Here is a 21982-nt window from a genome sequence, read left to right as displayed (position 1 = left end):
TAAAACATTTATATTCATTTCGACATGAAATGCAATTACATAATGTTTTCACCTGAAATGCGTTGGCTTATAAACATCGTTAATCTGCACAAGCATCCTAAAATAAAAAAAATAAAACAATGTACACACGTTTCATTAACCCTATTTAATTTGAGTGGCATTACAATGAAAAAGATCAGAACGGTGCGCAGGCAATGGTTGAAACTGGACCCGTGGATCGTTATAAGTTAATGTATAGTTTAACGGCCAGTTTACAGTCAAGGAAAGGTTAGATACGGGGTCGGGTCAGTTTAACGTTGTGGAATCGAACTCCCCCAAATAGAAAGGACACTCTAGATGCATGTCAAATTTCGCGTGATCGGATGGATTGGCATACATAGGTTGGACGTCATTTCAGCCGATCGGCGCAAACAAATCATTTCATCCTGTTTCCAGAGAAGGTGATGATGCTTGCGGCAATGTTTTTTTCTGTTTTTCCTTTCTTTTTCTTTCTTTTTTTTTTTTAAATTATTACACAACACTTTAAATTTAAATAATTGGGAATTTATTCAAAATTGAAGCAATAAAAATATTTGTATTAAAAATTGAGAATAATTGAATTTTTTTCGTCTGCTAGTACTCCAGTGCTCCTGCTCCGCTCCGGTTCGCGTTTTTGATGGGTTTATTTTTTTCGTCTTACACCGTCAACACACACAAAAAAAACACAAAAACAAAAAAAAAAAAACGGGGCTATTATAAACAGGGAAGCAAAAGATCGTTGAGAACTTACTCCCGGTATCTATACCACGCACTCTATATTTTACTCTGATATAAGCCTGCACAGCATGTTACTGTTCTGTGTTGATGTAATACGCGCTTCTGCTGTTGTCATTTTAAAAACGTCGTCGAAATGAGGAGTTGCTTCCCTTGTTTGTCCCTCCCACATCAGAGAAGAAGAAGGCAGTCATGGCAGACAACAGGTACGTCCTGCTTCTTTCTAATGTCTTCATCTTATGGCTTTTCGTTTTGATACATGTTTGTCTTTTTTTTTTATTATTAAAAAATATCTCGATCTTTAAACAAATTTAGCTAAACTTGGATCCAATGTGTTTTTAGTTCTGATGAACGAAGCAATATTAGAATGTTATCGTTTTTTTTTAAGCAGAAAGGTGCCCTGTGTGTGCCGATATATTTATTTACTTTCATATATATATATATATATATATATATATATATATATATATATATATATGAACTCAGGTATTTTATTTTACTGTTATAAGCTTTTCATTTTTGTGTACGTATTAAAATGCCGAAGATTATAGTTGTAAATCCGTATTTTTTTTTTCCAGTGATTAAAGGTTATTTTAATTTAAAACGATCATTCCAGATGATCCGCTTGACATTATGGCGTGTTAAAAAACAAAACAACAACAAAAAAAAAACAATGTCTTGAATTTTTGTTTAGAAATTTCGTTATTTAATTTTATTTAACTAATAAATAATATTCACACCACTAATAATACGAAGCATTAATATTGTTTTTCCTATTTAAATACCATTTCTTCTTTTAATTTCATCGAATGAATGAAAGAAAAGTAAAAAAAAAAAATTTTTTTTTAATTTCGTTTAAACACTAATATAATTTGCTGTTTGGTATTTAAGTATCTTTTTTTGCAAAGTAGACATTTTATTTATTCTACAAAATATTAAATTTATTAAAAAAAAATGAAAGGCTAAAACAAACGCATAAAACAGTTATATATGCCGTTTCATGCATACACTGGGGCAGTGGGCATAATCTCAAGTGTATTATAAATACCCCAACCTCCCTATGTTAAGAACAGCTTTCGGAATACCCCCAACCTCGAAAGCCGTTCTTAATATGAGGTTATAGTGTTTATTCCGAAAGCCGTTCTTAATATGGGGTGGTTGTTGGGGGTGTTTATATTACGCTGGAGCAGATCGTTAAAAAAATACCTACTGTTTGTACATCTTATGTCACCCAATAAATGTTATTGCTACCATAACATTTATAGGATGGATTTCTTCTAGTATTTTTTTTTTTTTTTTTTTTAATTTTCTATTTTTGAGCGATTACTGTGACCCGACCCTCTCATGTCTGCCATTTATTCTCAAGTAACATTCGACACTACTTGTTTTTTTTTTGTGTTTTTTCGAACTGAACAAACTGCTAAAAACTTATCCAGCTATGTAGAATAACATCTTGCCTTTGGTAACATGTACTGTTATACATTTGATTTTTTTTTTTTTTTTTTTGATGCTTAACATGGGAAAGGGGGGGTGTTTTCAAAACACTCTCCCTTTTCCCATGTTAAGAATGGCTTTCTAAATGATCTTATTATTTTTATTTCACGGTAACATAAGTGCATAAATACCCTTTTTTTTCCTTTTTTTTTTTTTTTTTTTTTTTTTCCAGTTTAACTGTTTTGTGTGGGGAGGGTAGTATGTATGGCAGGTCTTTAAAAAAAAGAAAACCTTCCTCTCTCCGAACCAATAAAAACCTTTCCAGCTGTTAACCTCCATTGTCAGATTATAAACGCATTTTTTTTTTTTTTTTTTTTTTTTTTTTTTTCAATAAAACTTGCTCGGCATTTATTTCCATATTCTAATTTTGATTATTGAGTTTCAATAAGTGATATAACACGTGTAACGTTGCATTAAAAAAAAAAAAAAAGGCCTCAGAAGTTTGACAAGAGGAAACTGGAGTTTACGTAAATATCAAAATAAGCAACACTTTCAATTTGCCAAATACAGGTGTATTTTACTTATGTCTTTCTTTACAGCAAAATCCCCCGACCGTTGTTGACGCCCCTATTCCGAATTTGTGTTCATAGGACGGCGGACTGTTACCGATATAAATTATTGCACACTAAAAATAATTACATTTAAATTAAAAAAGAAAGGAAATAAACAAATCAGTTTTTCTTCAAGCAAAATCCCCCGACGGTTGTTGCGGGCCTGTCAGACTAAGCGGTAAAAACGTCGGTTCATAAACATATTTTGATGCTTGTTAAACTAGAGTTGACAGATCGATTATTTTTTTTAAACAAAAGCAATATTACGTACTTAATTATCATGTCAAAAGTAGTAATATATCAAAAAATTACGAAAATTCATCGAGTAGAACAATTGTTGGGTTTGTTTTACTGTACACACAGATTCGAAAAAGTTGTCACAAAACAAATGTATAACAAATAAATGTTATCAAAGGCAAGATAAGTTACTTTTCTACCCAACTGGATATGTTTTTAGTGTTTATATTTAATGTAACATGTTTATTCAGCTCGAAAACATACAGTGTTTACCGATGTATTGGAAAATTCAAAATGGCGGCCGACTCTCTCTCGGAGACAGTAAGTTTGGAACAAGGAGTTATAAATAAAAAAAACAGTCAAAATACTGTTAAAAATCCGCCGAATATGTCAGCCTATGTCACGGTAACATATATTGAGCGAATTTCTGACAGTATTTTGTCTGTTTTTTTTTTTTTTTATTTATAACTCATTTTCCCAAACTTACCGCCTTAAAGAGAGAGTCAGCTGCCATTTTAAATTTTCCAATACATCGGTAAACACTGTATGTTTTTCGAGCTGAATAAACATGTTACATTAAATATAAACACTAAAAACATATCCAGTTAGGTAGAAAAGTAACTTATCTATCTTACCTTTGATAACATTTATTTGTTAGGCCTATATATTTGTTTTGTGACAACTTTTTCGAATCTGTGTACTATAACAAACCCTGCGTTTTAGTCTGACAGGCTCGCAACAACTGTCATGAGATTTTGCTTGAAAGTCATATAATAATAATTAATAATATTTAAATAATCGTTTAAAAAAAATCTGTTAAAATGCGATAGAGTACCAACTAAAGACTTGCATGTAAAAAGTTGATTTTATAGAGATATATTCGGCTCTGTTTTGAACGAATATCACGTTTACAGTTGTCGCCGACAAATAGTTTTCATGTTATTAAGACCTTTAATATCCAATGTAATCCCAATTGTTTTTACTAGTCGCCATGTTTGTTTTTGCGAGCGCGCATTAATTCATTTGCACACTCGTAAAAACAAACATGGTTCAAGTTAATTGAAATTTTTACGGTGTATTTTGTTTATTCAATTGTTAAGTGAAAGTACAAAGTTACAAAAACGCCCATCCACATGTCCCCCCCCCAAAAAAAAAAACGACGTAATTTTTGGAATTTACACTAATTTTGACATTGTACGTAATGGTGTTTTCACATGAAATGCGTGGGTTTAAAAGCTCATTAATCTCCACAAACACCTGTTATTATTTCAGCACGTTTCGTTTTCTGCATAAATACCGAAAAGGGAATAATGCCTACATTTTAGGGTCTTATTATTTTGTAAGAGAGAGAGAGAGAGAGGGGGACAAGGGAAGTAATTAAATTAGTTAACGGATGATTTGGTAATTTAATGACGAAACCATTTTTAATTGTATTAACATATTATTTTGCTAAACGATTTTTTGGTGAATGAATAAGTCATAGGTGAATGGTGTATGACTTATTTCCAACTGTTTTTTCTGATAAATGTTTTTTTTTTTTTTTACATAGGCAACACCACATTATCAAGGCCAAGAGGCCACTCAAGAATAAGGGTTAAAGAGTGTACAGTAGAAATTGGACAATATAGTAATCATTAGTAATGAAAATTTGGTAAATTTGATAACTTATATGGAACGGTTCATCAAGAACTTATTTACGTTAGACTTGAAGACAACCATATTGTAGTCAGCTGGAAAGCAGGAAAACGGAAGACAATTCCACAGGCGTGCAGTTCTAAGAAAGAAGCTTTATTCATGGAATCTACGTTTAGGTTTAGGCACAGATAAAGAGTGGGGGAATTATTGATAGTGTTTACAGCTAGACGAGTGTTTCTTGTGAAAGTTTGGCGAGGGGGAACCATAGATTGAAGCTCAGTCGAACACTTTCCATGAAAATAACGATACATCAGAGACAAACTCGCAACATCTCTTCTGTGGGATAGAGGTTGCAAGGAAGAGAAAAGGACATCTCCTATGAGGCTACGAAGTCTATTTTGAACTCTATCAAGGCAGGCCAAGTCCTTTCTAGCAGCTCCTGCCCAGACGTGGCAACAGTATTCCATCCTTGGACGTACCTGGCTTTTATATAGATAGAGAATAGCATCAGCAGTGAGATATCTACCGGATCGATAGAAAGATCCCACCATTTTTCCAGCGACCTTGGCAACAGACTTGATGTACGTGTTCCATTTAAGATCAGGAGTAATGGTCAAGCCAAGAAGCTTGTCAAAACTTGAGGCCTCCTGAAGACGAGAGCCATTCATTTCATTTCTGTGCCTTGCTGCTACGTTGGGTATTCAAATTTTTTTACAGATTTTTCCAGTCGAGATATTTACATACTCCATTGTGTCACATTGTATACTAGCTGTCCTTCATCATTTTAAAAAATTTTTTTTTTTTTAACTTTCTTCCTTTGAAGATTATAACGTTCGGTATGGGGCAGTCAAACCAGCTGCCAACATTGCCCTGTCTTTATTGAAATCCTTGTTGTTTTTAGTATCCTTGTTGTTTCCTTTAGTGCAAATGTTTGTATCTTTTTTGCACTTGGTTCACCAGAAATGTCAATCTGAATTGTGTCTCTCATGATGACTAAACCTCATGATAGTGCATAAAAAATCTGATAACATGATCTAGCACTGTATATTATTGGTGACATTTTAAATATTTTCTGCTATGGAAATCTCCCTTGGACAAGGGAATCCATGATTGACAATAGTATAGCACAAAAAGTGTGGAACATAGACGACTGACATTTTATATATATATATATATATATATAGTAAGTTATAAAATATATATAGTGATTAAGCTACACTGAATATTCCGCGTTTCATCCACTCTAGGACTTTTCAGGCTTATGCGCATAAGCCTGAAGAGTCCTAGAGTGGATGAAACGTGGAATATTCAGTGTAGCTTAACCGCCATATATATTTTATAACTCACTAACTAGCTCTACCTACATATTGAGCACTTTTGAAGTAAATACTTAAAGTTTACACATAAATTTATACTTTCGTATATTAATTTTATGTGAGTAAATGAAGTAGTTTATTTATATATATATATATATATATAAATTTTTCCAAGTTTACAAATTGTATGATTCTGTAAACTTAAATCCAGTATAAGTATTAATATTTATAGGACAACCCTAACCAGATGAAAAGGCTCAATATTTGAGACAGAGCATAGCTTATGAATATCATTTTGTTAACTACTTTCCTCTGAGCATCAGAGCCATTCTTTGAAACTCCGAATAGGGAAAATTTTAAAGTTTAAAACATGTATTCCTTGTCAGAAAATCAATTTCTAAATTTTAATTTAGAGTTTAAATTCAATTTCTTATATATATATATATTACTGTAGAAATATACTTTATTTCCTTATAATGTATACCAATCCTTATTTAATAAGCTCAATGTAATTACAGAGCAATAAACGAATGACAAAAGTCTAAATTCAAAATGTCATAATGTAAACATATTATAAGGTATTTACAGCTTCTCTTCCAATTTTCAGATTTAAATCATGTCAAAATGCACTTTATTTCCTTTTGACGGATTGATTGTTGTTATTTCTTCTGAGTTAAGGGCAAAACAGATTCACTGATTGATATAATAATTAAGTGATTGATCTTGTGCTACGAAACAGATACTGTAAAGAATTGTAAATGTCAAGTAAATTAAAGAAATGAATTGTAAGATGTCAACATCATGAACTTTGGAATATAGACTTTTGTCATTTATTCATTTTATTTATATATATATATATATATATATGGTTGATTACACTTGTTGCATCTTGTCGAGGTGTCGCCAGAGTGGAACCACAATCAATGTCCAAAATGAGGCCTGTTACAATGAGTAATATCCATTGCTAGCCTGTGCCATGTTTGTTTAACATTCAAAGCACTCTCTGACCAGTGTATGAGTGGCGGATTGATCAACTGACGCTCTCCATATTCTCTAACAAGTTTTCACAGCAACCCTAGAAATCCCAGGGTCAATCTGTGTGTCTCACATCAGGATGACCGTTTTGTTGGTGAACAATCTTGATCTGGTCAAGCCCGAGCTCACAGACGCAGTGCAGGCAGTTGGCACATGCTCAGTGTTCCTTTTAATTGCATGAAGCCACCTCTAAGACACTATCATCAATTGATCTGCCTTATTTTGGATAGATCTGATCAAGGATACATTCACTAACAGCACATATTCCTTCAGCAATTTTATTATAGTGTCCAGCTGCCATCAAATGCGCTTATGGCTTTGGTTCATACCTTAGCCCTGCTGGTAAGAGTATCTGATATCCGTTTATGGGCACAAGCAAAATCTGAACAAGTGTAAGGTGGAGGCCTTCCAGAAGATTGCCAAGTTTATCCTGTGAATAATTAATCGCATCGAGTTCCACAAGGTTAATATGTTGGGAGTCCTTTTCTAGATGTAACCAGCAAGCATCCCCTACTACAGTCTCATCACATACCCACAACACACTAATAGCAAGAGAGCTTTTATTGACCCATACGAAAGAATATTGTCCATCAGCGCACCATTTGCCCTGTGTCAGATCTTACTTGTGTAATCTAGTGAGAACCTCCTTAATCATGGTGTTAAGAAGAGTGTCGTCAACTTTGTCACCCCACTCAGTGGTAACAGATGCTCTCCACTTGATGAACGCTACAGAAATTTGAAGCAAACCACCGATGAGGAGGTGCTTAACCAGTTTGCTACAAAATAAAAATATTCCGTCACGTGATGACAAGAGGCATGTCTGGAATTTTGTTCCTTTTTCTCCAATACAGAGCGTTATCCGCTCCCCAGACCTGTAAACAAGTACTTGTGCACCATCCTGTAACCTCTCTAGTTTTTTACTGAGGAGGCCGAAGTTGTAGAGATGCTCCTTCACATGTACCATATACACATCACCAATATAGGCAAATGTTGCCCGATGTATGTGCTTATCCTCCATCAAAATAACATCAACAATTGTCTGTATCATGGATGGTCCACATTGAATCGAAATCCCAGGTAGGTCAGGAAATATCTTTATCCTTTAATTAGCATAGTTTGATAGGCCACAGTTATCAGTGCACATGTACCTGTGTATGCCTTGCAAAGATCTGATACTGATACATTTGATCCTGCTTGCTGCCATTCTCTCCACTTTTCAGTACATATGTTCACATGAGCCGTAAATGGGTCAACGTGCTCGTTTAACTCCTGATAGTCGAGCACTAGTCTTTTTGTTTGTTCTCCTAGATGATTGCCATTAGTGGAATCAAGATTTTTTAGTGGCCCCCAATTCCTCTTCTGGATAAGAAACCCACCATCCATTATCAATCCAGGCTTGTCACTTCGTATTGTATTCTGAACGAGCCCTTGCAGTGGTATTATACTCTGGTACTCTGTTGCAAAATTTTTTTGGAGGCTGATCACCTGACTACTTCCTACTCACCATCAGGATTTGGTGTGTTGGTTGAACGAAAGTCAGTCCTATTGTTGCACCCAGAGTGTGAGTCGCCTCAGCAAAATGTACCTTGCCTCCTTTTTCAATATTCATGCTGCCGAGCTTCTTGATGCTGTCCATTCCCAGCAGATTGAATCAGTTGCGCAATAGCTATTTGTTTACCGCTAGTATGCCAGTCTTCATCAGATTTCTGTTGGTCACTGTTAGAGTTATGCTACCAACCATGCTTTATAAGGCATTTCCCGCCTTTTGTGAAAAATGTGGTAGTTTGGGTTGACATAACCAACTCACAACAGATGAGGAGCATCTGTAAACCACCAACACTATCCAATCTACCTAATTGATTTTTACCTTTATTATGGGGAGCACTTTTTCTAGGTTATGTAGGTAGATAGAGAGTAGTGCTTGTCTTGTTTCCCAGACACCTCTATGCGGCATGTCGTTGTTGTTGACATCGATAACAGCAAGTCTCTGGGAGAGCTCTTCTTGCTTTCCCCCTGGGCTGTTGACAGTTTCTGGGAAATCGATTGGGACCACCACACTCGTGGCACTGCACTGCAACTGTCCTGCTGGTCAGGGATTGAAGCTGGGGTCCACGGGCACACGATGAAGAATTCTACGTTGTACAGTCGCCGCAGCAACAGGTTAACCCACCTCTACTTCTTCTGTTATGAGAGCCTTAGCCCTTGCAAGAATTTGTTGTAGGGTCATGTGCTCCATCCTTGAGGACCAATGCAATTATCTAACCAAAGTAGGGAGTCCTGATGCAAAAGTAACAAAGCCACTGGTGAAAGGGGTTTTCTTTGATCAAACTTGGCAGGTATTGTCAGCCACCCAATGATTTGTACACAATTTCCCCAGGGTGCAAACGACGATAGATAAATTTGTCAAATGCAACAAAAGTGTCTGGCGCAAATATCATGAAGAGGGTCTGTTTCACCTCTTTTAAATCCTCTCTCAGGTCATAGGTTAATCGTCTGTATACTGACAGAGCTCTGCCTCTCACTTTGAGTAGTAGAACATGTTCGACGTTGTCAATACCGCACATTTCATATACCAGCTTTAATTGTTCCAACCATTCAGACACTGATCGGATGAAACGCCATAAAATTTGGGAATCAGCTGAATGTTAAATGTTTTGCCTGTCATTTGCGTTTGGTTATTAGTTAATGGGGAATTAGTTTGTTCTGCAAGGTTGCGACTGATCATAACGTTTCTACCCACGTTTCTACTAAGATGTAATGAAGAACTGCCTTCTTTCCTTCCAAGCCAGGTCCTTTTCTCTGCCTCAAATCTAACCCAGTCATATGAGCTTATCAACTTGTTCACGTCTTCTTGCATAAAACATGTACACATCTTGCGTTTTTATCTTTTTGTTCCATATGCGAGTGGCAGAAAGAATACAACATCTACCTCTTTGTGGTACAGATATTTGTGGTATTACTATGACACTTTAGCCATATTTTTTTGTTTCCATCAGAATTGTAAGGTTTAAATTTAGATTAATCACTGAATATCATAGTTTTAATTTTATCTTCTGGCATTTTTATCTCTCGTTTGCCTCCAGCCGATTTTTGATATGTTGAGCTTTTAATAAGTTTTTTTTTTATAGGGAGTGCCAAGTAAAAACCAATATTATTTAAATAGTTTCTAATACTTGAATAGGAACACTTAACATTCTGTTCTATTTCTAGCTTTTTCTTTTTTTTTTTTGTTTCTTTGTTTTTGTTTTTTTGTTAATACTAATTTTGTACATGAAAAATAATTAGTGGCATAGATTTCCTTATTTAAAAAAGAATATATTATTTCTTTTCAGCATTTTTGGCCTTTCATTTCACCGGTTTGTTGATTTCATCTTTTCATATCTATTTTTTAAATAAATTTTTGAACAGTAGAAAATGGAATTCGTAGAAGCATTGAAATACTTCTCAATGATTTTCTGGCTCCTGCTGCTTAGGGATCGCTTCGCAGAGTTAAAAAAAAAATGACGATAAACAAAATAAATAAAAGAATTAAAAATACGTAATATATATATTTATATATATATATATGAAATATAAGATCAGCAAATCTAATAGATAATAGACACATCAGAATAAATTTAATATCAAACTCTATTTGCTCATGCAACAGATGGTGGATTTATTGAGCATCACTTACTTCCGATCGTGCATTGTTTTGAATTTTTCTCTCTGCCATTTTCAAAGTAATGAAAAAACATGTCTTGCTCACATAAGAATTTCTCAAACTGAAAAACTATGTAATCCATGGCTGAACGGATTTAAAAACAGGTTTTTTTTTTTTTTGTGAATTGTTTTGGATTAAGCATGCAGTATTGAAATGTGTTCTTTCAACAAGAACTGAAATGTACAATCTGTGGCAGATTTCTTCTGTCTAAAGCTGGTTTGGTGAACCGTGTGAAGTCACACAAGATTAGACAAGACTAACAATTTTATGAGGATGTGCTGCCACCCAGACCATCTAAGTATGATTATAATTTCTGTAGATTGGTCTGAAAATCTGCAAGCCGTTTGACAGACCATTCAAAAAAGGTGCACAATATAGTACCTCTAGAGGCGCCACCAAATACTGACATGTTCCCCTGCCACATCTCTGAACTATTATGCAGAAGCAAAGATGGGCTGGAGAGCCATCTATGTGCGTACAGGGGTCCAATATCAACTTGAAAAAATGGCAAACTTCTGTCAAGAAGTGGCAGTCATCATATATTTATTAATTCTTGGTTTTGTTTCGTGGAATTAAATCCAGCAGAGTGCTTGATTCTTTAATCATAAGTGCATAATATTTATTCATTCATAATACAGAAAATTAAATCAAGTTAACATTGTACTGCAAGTTTCAAGCCAGGACCAAAATGAGATTAAAATATGGTGTTTTCTTTTATTTTTTAATAAATCTCTACTTGGCTCGCTTCAGTCATATTTTATCAATGGTATCCTATTGTTTTGATCTAATCTTCTGTCACATTATCAATGTTTATATATATATATATATATATATATATATATATATATTGTATTGGTAGTAATTATTTGTTTGTTTAAAACAAAATATATAAGTGTGTCCACCAAAAGAGTGCTCAATGTTTAGACAGAGCCAAAATAAGTGAATTTAGTTTACAAACAAATGGCTACATATAAGCATACATGTTTCAGCGAAAACCCAGTAAGGGAATCGCTTCGTCAGGCCAAGGACATCTCTCTCTATATATATTCATTTGCTTTATTTTCTAAATTTGATCACTAAAAACATCAATAATAGCATATAAAGCTATGCTCTTTGTGTAAACAAATAGAGCTTAGGCGTTTGAACAGTGTTAAACATTGTAATTTTGCATACCCATCTTAGCAGCAGCCAAATAGCGTAATGGTGAGAAGTGCTGACTGTCACCTAGATGGTTGAGTTTCAATCCTGGCTTGAGGTAGTTGCTAGTGTAGCCACACTGATGAGTTGTGAAACAGTACTGTATGTGGATGACATATATACTTCCTTAAATGATATAGACAATTCCTGTCTGCATGTTTTTGGTTTTGATCCTTTCTAATTGTTTTTTTTTTTTGTTTTTTTTTTACATCACCACTTATCAAGGCCAAAAGGCCACTTGAGGATAAGGGTTAAAGAGTGTACAGTAGACAATATATGATAATTGGAAAATATAGTAATCGTTAGTAATGGAAATTTGGTAAATTTTTTAACTTATATGGAACGGCCCATCAAAAAATTGTTTCTGTTAGACTTGAAGACACCAATATTGGAGTCAGCTGAAAAGCAGGAAGATGGAAGACAATTCCATAGGCATGCAGTTGTAAGTTGTTTTATTAATTTTGAGTAGAACTGGCTGATGTACCTGTCATAGTCACTTTTGGCCAGAGTATTTTCAGATCAATCCAGATCCATTGTCGGGGATAATTAACATAACTGATTTTAAAATATTTATCAAAGTGTTAATTTTGGGGGGAGGTAGAGTAGTGTACATTTTGTTGTCATAAGATCATCCTCCCAGGCATTATCTCCTCTTTTTTTGTTTGTTAATTATAATGTAGTATCCATGCTATGTTCATGATGGCATACTCCCAAGGATTACAAAAATAATTGGGGGTTAGGGGGATGGAGGTAGACTAGTGTTTGTTTTGTTGTCACAAGATCATCTTCCCAGGCATTACTCCCTCCCTCCCTATTTTTTTTTTTTTTTTTTTTTTTTGTAATAGTTATAATGTACTATCTGTCCTGATATCATACTCCCAGGATTTACTAGCAGCTTAATTTTCTATAATAGTCCTTGTTTTCATGAAACCATCCTCCCAAGCATTATCTCTTCCTTTTTTTTTTGGTAGCAGTGATAATGTACTATCTGTCCTCTGATCACAAGATCATACTCCTATGTTTTACAAGCAATTTTTTTTTCTAGGTGGGGGCAATAGTGTAGTGTACATTTTGTTGTCATGAGCTCATCTTCCCAGGAATTATGTTCTCCTTTTTTTAGTAGTAGTGATGTGATAATATAGAATTCATTTTTCATTCTTCATTTTCCTTCCTTTGTTTTCATTCATTTTTTCCATTCATTTTTCATTCATTTTTCTTTCATTGATTTTTAATTTTTTCATTCGTTTTCTATCATTTTTCATTCATCCATGTTTTCGTTCAATTTTTCTTTCATTTTCCTTAATACATTTTCATTCATTTTATTCATACTTTCCTTCATTTCTTTTCAACTGGTTTCATTCATTTTTCATATATTTTTTTTTTTTCAATCAATCATTTTTTATATTTATGCATTTTTCATTCATTTTTTTTTTCATTTATATTTTCATTTTTTAATTCACTTTTGTAATTTTTCATTCACTTTCTTTCATTACTTTTTTAATTCTTTTTTACATTCAAATTTTCATTTAGTTTTCATTAACTTTGTTTTTATTTAATTTTATTGATTGATTATTAATCATTAATTTTTTTTTTTTAATTAATTTTTCATTCTTTTTCATTTAATTTTTTATTCACTGCTTTTTTTCATTGTCCGAGAGTAATGAAAATAATAGTATAGTAGTACTACTATAAGTTGTATATCTTCAATACGTAGGTAAGGTAAGTGTGTTCACAGACAGTATTGCCCAGTGTTAAGTTTTGAGACATTATGTTGAACAAAGATGGCGGCGTAGTTCAGATCAGTAACCAAGATGGCGGCGTAGTTCAAATCAGTAACCAAGATGGCGGCGAAGAATTAAATGCAGTCCGTGACGTAGCAAACGGCGAACTGATTGAATTGAAAATTCGACAATTTTTATAATTTTGCGACGTTTTCATTGGTTGTTTAGCACAGCTGTTGGTTATAAAAATGATTGGCGAATCCATTCGTTTCATACCCCCATTAGAAGTCAAAAACACTTTACACCCAGGTTGAAAAGGAAAAAAAACTGTATGGTTGGATTTAGAAGAGCTCTGAAGGCCTCCTAATAAAACAAATATATGTGAACAAAAGTGATACACGCGATATGCGTATGCTATTTGAGAACATATTTAAATCTACTATTTTACTCTGTGTGTGTAAATTCATTCCTTATGGACTCAGAAACAGCTACGCTGATTTTTTTAAAATTGCATATGAAGGTTCTTAATGTGTCTGGGAGTGTTTTTACCTAGATTTTATATCAAAATGCCGCTCCCCTCCCATACGTATTATAATTGAAAAAATTCTATTATAGGAAGAAGGCCGATTTTGACCAACGTTAACAAAGTTTTATACAGCTTAATGTCACAAGTGCATTTAATAAATTTTATCACCACACAAGTCAAAAGGCCCAGCCTATAAAATCAACTGTAGATTCTTTTATAAGACCAGGGCAAGTTCGAAATGAATGTTTGTTTGTAGAGCACAGTTGAACCATGATACTTGACTTTTGTAAGCTTAACTTAAATTCAAGTGATTCTGTAAAAATAATTCCATAAAAAATCAACAGTTGGCTCTTTGATAAAACAGGGGCGCGTTCTAAATGAATGTTTCTGTTTAGAGCACAGTTAAACCATGATACTTGACTTTTGCATTTTAATCCTTAAGTGAAGCCATTATTTATGGATAATTTTATAAAATCAACAGTAAATTCTCTACGGTGCAATGTAGACTACAATGTATCATGGATTAAGTCAGAGCAGTGAGACATGTGAAGCTTCCTCCTAGTACACTGTGAAATGGGGTCCCTAACTAGAACAGGCAATCAATCGATTTGATTAAAAAATGGGTGATTTCATCAATTTTATTGACAATAAAAATATGGGAGGGTGGAACATTTTGGGATTCTCATTTAATCCCGAACAACATCAGGTCTCCCTGCTGGTATGTAATGAAACAAATCTATCTTTTTTTAAGGTGGTCTGATTCAAAGAAAATATGATTCGGAAAATCTGCTGAATCATTTTTCAAAATTTGGAAGTGACATTATTTTTTTTTCAAGTTATGGTGGCGATGGGGAAGGAAAGATTTATAATCGCTATGGAAGGCTCATTAATTTTAGTTGAGTGGTTTAAGTAGTAGTAGTAGTGATTACTATTACTATTTGGTATATGTTAGTGAATCCAAAGTGCTCAATATTCAAGATAGAGCAAGTATGTTTACAGGCTACGTCACCCAGGGAAGAAATAACATAATCGTCTTTTGTTTGTATTCTTTTTTTTTTTTTTTTTTTTTTTTTTTGCAAAATGTTATTCTCATCTTCATAATTGTTTCATCACGTTTCGGTCAACTGATCCTCTGGCCTTCTTCAGTTGGTTAACAGCAACAAGATATAGGAAGGTTAAGTTTTGTAACTGTATCCAGTAATTTTTTTTTTATAATTATTTTATTCATTTATTTTTTTTTACAAAGGAATCACCACTTATCAAGGCCCAGAGGCCATTCGAGGATAAGGGTTAAAGATTATACAGTGGTCAAAAGAACAATTTCATAGTAACTGTTAGAAGTGTTAATTTGATAAATTGCATTACTTAAGGGGAACGGCTCATCAAGAACTTGTTTACATTGGACTTGAAGACGGCCATATTGTAGTCAGCTGGAAAGCAAGTAAACTGAAGAGAGTTCCACAGGTGTGCATTTACTGCCTTCCATAGTTGTTGTCATGTTTTGGCCAACAAATCTTCTAGTCTGCTTTGGGTAGGATTGAAACCACTATCTTCAGACAATGCTCACTTGGACTGTAGAGACTCAATACCTCTATCCACTACGCCGAAAAAATGAATACACCAACTATGAAGCATCATTTTAAAAGATTCCAAAAAATAAAAATAATATATAGGAATCATGTTTTGTTATACCATTTTATGCAAGAAACTCTATTAGGTATTGCCTTGGAGACATAATAGTATTAATGACAGTATCTTAGCTAGAAGCTAGTGTATAGTAATAGAAAAGTGCTTAATATCATAAAGCAGATGAGTTTAAATGTAGCGTTTTCCAGGAGAAATAACTTTTTCTTTCGTTATGCTGTACACAAGACAAAGCAGATGGTGTTACCTGGGAACTATAATAATACTAATAAAGTGATGTATTCAGGCTAATGTTCTCATCTTGCGTGTTTATCTCACAACAATATACTGCCTAACTGGTATTCCACCACCACATATCAGGCAAGATGTCATCACCAGAATAGAACGGTACAAACAGCTTAATGACCACAGGCACTCACTGTTTGGCCACCAATCAGTGAGACAAAGACTAAAATCTTGCAGTAGCTTCATCAATATAGAGGAAATCAATACCAGGCAAGCTGCCTCCTATAGGATGGAACGATGGCGAGACTATAACAGCAGGAATAAAAATGAAGCCCTACCAGACCCAAAAGAAACACTCCCCCAGGATTCAAACCTTGGTAGAAAAAACTGGGTGACTCTAAATTTTGTCAGAGCCAAAGTAGGCAAAACAAAAGACAATCTCCACAAGTGGGGCCTATACACCTCAACATTATGTCCATGTGAAGAGGTACAAACGATGCACCACCTTATAGGGAAAACTGCCGATTGGGTCCTCATTGCTCAAACCAAGACCTTTAGGAGGCAAACAGCACCGCCATGCGATGAGTTAATTTCTATTGCAATAAGATATGATGATGATCTCACAACAATTTGACCAATGTAACTTCTGACTTTCATCGGGTGTTGAATGTTTGAATTTTTTTTTCTTAATTTTTTCTTATTAATACTAACTAGCGGGACCTGTGGAAATTCCACAGGAGACTCCTTCATATGTAATATATTGATGTTGGCATTTTGTAGATATTTAGTGTAAATGGAGATGCTCGGATATTATTGTAGCCTTTTTGTAAAAACTGCAAAAATATTTATCTAAGCTAACATGAACACCTGGTAAAGCCTGGTCGTAAAGTATGCTTAGATATATTTTAATTCTTGCAGATTTTGTATATATTATTATAGAGTTAATGTTCTATTGATTTTTTTTTTTTATGTTATAAAGTTTGCAATTTCAAAAATAAAAAAATATATCCATATGACTTGGGTGCATTAGCTTGAATCAAAACCGAAATAAAAAGTTATGAAATATTTATAGTAAAACTGGTAATTAGTAAATACCTGAAGAGAGTGCTCAATACTATTGCAGAGCAAATATGTGTTTTATTTTTTTATTACCGTTTTATCTGTTTGGTTACATATGTTTCGGATGTTGGACCATGTTTACAATTCAACAGCCTCGTCAGACCCTACAGAAATGTTTGTTAGCATTTGGAAGAAGTGTTTTAGAGGAAATACTAGAAAAAAAAGTGTTGTTATATATATATATATATATATATATATATATATATATATATATATATATATTTATTACGACACTATATATACATATTTCAAGGCGTACCAGTGGTTTCATTGCACTTAATCAACCATAAGAGGTTGGAAAGAGTCAGCGCAAATTCATCAGCGACTTTGAAAAACTGAAACAATGCAAAGTAAACAGAAAAAAAACATTAAACGAGTGTTTAAGACTCAGTTTCAAATCTTAAAACAGAACTTAGTAATTGACGCCAATAGATTCTGATTATGGAAAGAAGAAAGCGCATGTATGTGTGTGTGTGTGTGTGTGTGCCCATGCATGTGTATATATGTATCTTTAGTAGGGGGATGTTTTGGAAAAACTCTCTGAAAAATAAATGTCCTGTTTAAACGAACACATAACCCCATATAAATAAAGGTACGACAATTAATGGCAATAAATATATAATGAATTCTGTTTTAAAATTTGTAACTCTGAGTCTTAAACGCTCGTTTAGCAGTTTTTTTTTTTGTTTTTTTTTTAACAACTATATAATTGTACAAAACAAAATTTGTTGTTATATGTTATTATGTTATATGTTAATTTATTGTTATAACTTTGTTATATCATCAGGATATAACCGAACCTCTATTAATCCCCTGAAAGTAGCTGCTTATTTCAGGTATTTCTTACATAGCATCTCTTCCAGATACTAAATCCTTGCAACTATTGCATTTCATTTTTTTTTTGTTTTAAACTGCATAACAGCAATAACTTGCAAAGTATAAAATAACAGGAAGTACTTCGTTACACTGATAAATGTTATCCTCTGTTACATTTCCGTTAAATTTATAAACATATAACAGTTGCTCTGTTGTCATTTCATCCCAGTTAGCTTGTTGTAAATCTTTCAAAGCAATAGTTTTGTTATTAAGTGGCAGGCTCTGTTTTAATACTGACAATATTCTGATTTTTTTTGTTTTGTTCAAACACTTGACATATAGAGGTATTATTACTAAGTTGCCGGTACTGGCCAAATTTTGCCTCAAGGTTATCTGTTTGAATTTTAACCAGGTAATATATATAGCATGTTTAATTCTTTTATGCAATACTTAGTCAGTTCTTCCAGATGCTAAATCCTTGCAACTATTGCATTTCATTTTCTTACAAACTGCATAGCAACAACAACCTGCTAAGTATAATAAGTACTTCTTTGCACTGATTAAAAGCATCTTCTGTTAAACATCTGTTTGCTCCCTTGTCATTTCATCGCAGTTAGCTTTTTGTAAATTCTTAAAATCAAGAGTTTGGTTATTAAGTGGCAGAATCAGTTGTAATACTGATAACATTCTGAGTTTTTTTTTTCACATTCAAACATTTCACGTATAAAGATATACATAAGATAAGTTAAAACACACAAAAAAAATATCCATGTTGGAAGAAGAGTAACTTGTCTTTGATGACATCTATTTATTTTATACTAGCATTTCAGCCTGGCGTTGCCCGGGTGTTTGGAGGTGTATATTGAGCAAAAATAAAAGGTAAATTTTTTAACTTTGACCCCTATTATGACCCCTTAACATTTATTCTTTTCGGCTCAAATCATTTTTCGGCTAAAATTATTAAGTTAGATCCATGTCCAAGGAACCTATATCTAAAATTTTAAGTGTTTAGACCCAAAATTTTCAGAGGAGTTTGGTAGAGTTCTTAAAGGTCAAATTGTTGAACTTTGACCCTTTAACAGCCAAATTTCTGGCCGAAAACCAATCAAAGATTTTCCCAAATCTCAGTATCCTGTATATCAAATTTTGAGTCTGTAGACTTAAAATTGACAGTTATTGCGTAGGGAAATGTACACAGACACACGCACAGACACGTTCACTTTTATAGATATATAGATTTGTTCTTTTTTTCTATCCATTTTATGTTTTATTGGATCTTATTAAAAATACTTTTTTTTTTTTTTTTTTTTTTTTCATGTTCAGGTAACTAAGTTTAACGTACATTTATTTTTAGTTCATATTGAAACTTTAATTAAAACTGATTGGTTGATGAATTTTGAAGTCAAGTTACCCATTTGTGTCCATGAAGAGATGTCTCTGTGGGAGAATGAAGCATTTCTTCAGTTAATTTATGTGACTAAAATTAGAAATTATCTCGGTTAAAGTGTTATAAAACATGCAAACAAAAATTTTAATACATTTAAAAAAAATTTTTTTATTACATTTTCACCCCAAACAAGGCACATTGCCACTTTGGTGTAGGGGGCTACTATCAGGGGCAACAACTATTGGGGTACTATGTAGGAATTTGGGCAGCAAGATGTTGGTTCACGTTGCACCTGAACTTCTGCACATTAGTACAGTTGGGGAAGCAGGGACCTGGAATGGAATTCCAAAGTCTAGCGGTTCTGGGGAAGAAACTACTGGAGTAGAAAGATCTTTTACATCTAGGGATCTCTACAGTGTGGGGATGGGATTTTGCAGCCTGTCGGGTCTGTCAAGGGTGTTCACGTCGTGGGGGCACAAGTGCTTGCAGTTCGTCAGAGCATTCACCATTAAAATACTTGTAGAACAGGCAGAGGGATGCAACGTTTCGTCGATGGGACAGAGGCTGAAGCTTAGATGCCAGTTCAGGGCCTATCAGATTTGCAACTCTCTTTTGAACCTTGTCAAAGAGCGAGAGACTAGTAGCCGATGTACCAGCCCAAATATGACAGCAATACTCCATACATGGGCGAATGGTGGCCTTATAGAGGTACAGGAAATTTTCGGGTGTTAGTAGTTTTCTAGCACGGTAGAGAGAGCTCACCTTCCTTGCAGCGGCCCTGGCAATGCACTCGATGTAATTGTTCCAACTCATGTTTCCTGTGAACGTTAGGCCAAGGAGCTTGAAAGATAAAGAGTCGTTCGCCATTGCTATTGGTGGTAGAGAAGGTTTCTTGTAATTATTGAACGAAACTAGTTAAATATATATCAAAGAAACAAATAAAGTTATGACTCTTACAATTAAGGCTAAGATATTGTATTAACAGTTGGGTAAAAGTTACACATTTTTGTTTTTAAGAAAACATGACACCTCTTTCAAAAAATACATGTAACTTTAAAATATTTGGAAATACTCAATGAAAAGTTTTACTTATTTAGAGAACAGACTGAAAAATTTTCCTGTAAAAATTATTTGTTTTACTAAAAAAAAATAAAATGAAATCTTCAACTTTCTCCAATAGACATATGTGAAAATCTTTACCTTCAAAAGAAAATAAAGTTAATAAATTCAATATAATGTTTGCTATACTATCAATAAAAAGGATTTTCTTTAATTATGAAATTTCTTAAATACACTTTTAATTATATATTCTTTAATAAAAATAATATCATTTATTTTGCAATATTTTGTTTGGATTAAATATTATCCCTCCTAATTGCAATATATCTAAATGGAGAATTGTTTTTCTTGTTAGGAAAAGAAAATATGTGCACTTTTGCACCATTTTTATGATTACTACAGCAGTTTAGAAGAACGCAACGAAAACCCATCTTTCACAACTCAAACAGAAACACGATTCCTTACATGCTGCTGTGAAAACTTGACGTCATTTTTCAGTTAACTGGTCTTCTCTTTCGGTAGCCTTGGTATTACACAGGAATAACATGTTTTATTATATTATTCTATACAACAAATTCACTTTACATGATCAGGAGTCCTAATAGTAATAATGCAGTAACATAATTGCTACATAAGCAAAGGATGCTCAACATCCTAGATAGAGCAGGTGTGTTTTAATGCATCATTGCCTGGGAGAAATCTTTGCAAAAAATAAACAAGACCTTCTTCAGGTATATCTTTTTAAAGTCGGGAATCAGGATGTAATTTTGAACAGAGCTTTTATTAAATCCATGGAGGCAGCATGCTCTTGTTCTGTCAGCCATGACTGAGTAAAAGTCCTAATTCATAATTGTGTTTTGAGTGTCACCCACACTGAGGATTGAACATTAAACCTTTAGAAGAGTTTAACTTTACAACTAAATTTTACCAAATACATTTTCCACTATGCCACAAGTCCTTGCAGACTACAGACATCAGAGTTCTATAGAAAGATTTCAGAGTTTAACAAGATACACCTGAAGAAGGTCATAAGTTACATTGATCGAAATCTTGTGAAATTAACACTCAAAATGAGAACAGTAGTTTGAAGAATCCAAATACAAAAAAGTGATTTATTTTAATAAGTTTCAATCCTGTTTATTTTTAATCTCATCCAATTTCAATTGATAAGATTTTCACAACTATGAAACACATTTATTCTTTGTATTTTGTCTCCTGCTTTTATGAACTTTGACCCTCTATTTTAAAGAGTGGATAAATGTGACTTGAATGGTTTATCATACTCTTGATTTAACCTATTGATTGCTTGCAGGTTTTTCTGAACAATTTTTTATATAAAGAAATTTAGATTTCTAGAAAGTAATGCAAACACAATCTAAAACAAATTAAGATATATAATGGAGGATGAGTTATGTAGATTACAATATGCGTTTAGGCCATATGATTCTGCTGTTAGATATCTCAACGATCATCTCTAAAGACATATGCTGTTCATTGGATAAGTTACTCATAGGTCAAACTAGGGCATTAGCGCTATATATCTCTAAGGTTGTCTCAAGAAAAT

General features: G+C 33.6%; 1 protein-coding gene across 1 annotated transcript in view; it reads left to right on the top strand.

The window, feature by feature from the left end:
• The first annotated feature begins 270 nt into the window (after positions 1–270).
• LOC145268358 (synergin gamma-like) overlaps positions 271–21982 on the top strand; it is a 171221-nt gene continuing 149509 nt past the window's right edge. Inside the window, exon 1 of the mRNA XM_080123890.1 lies at positions 271–959. Within this exon, the coding sequence (XP_079980016.1) occupies positions 946–959 (14 nt within the window). The 5' untranslated portion in view covers positions 271–945. The remainder of the gene's footprint in view (positions 960–21982) is intronic.

The sequence above is a fragment of the Euprymna scolopes genome, chromosome 43 (assembly GCF_053919585.1).
Source record: "Euprymna scolopes isolate OS-2025 chromosome 43, ASM5391958v1, whole genome shotgun sequence".
In the NCBI taxonomy this organism is placed as follows: domain Eukaryota; kingdom Metazoa; phylum Mollusca; class Cephalopoda; order Sepiida; family Sepiolidae; genus Euprymna; species Euprymna scolopes.
This window is presented reverse-complemented; position numbering and strand designations above follow the sequence as displayed.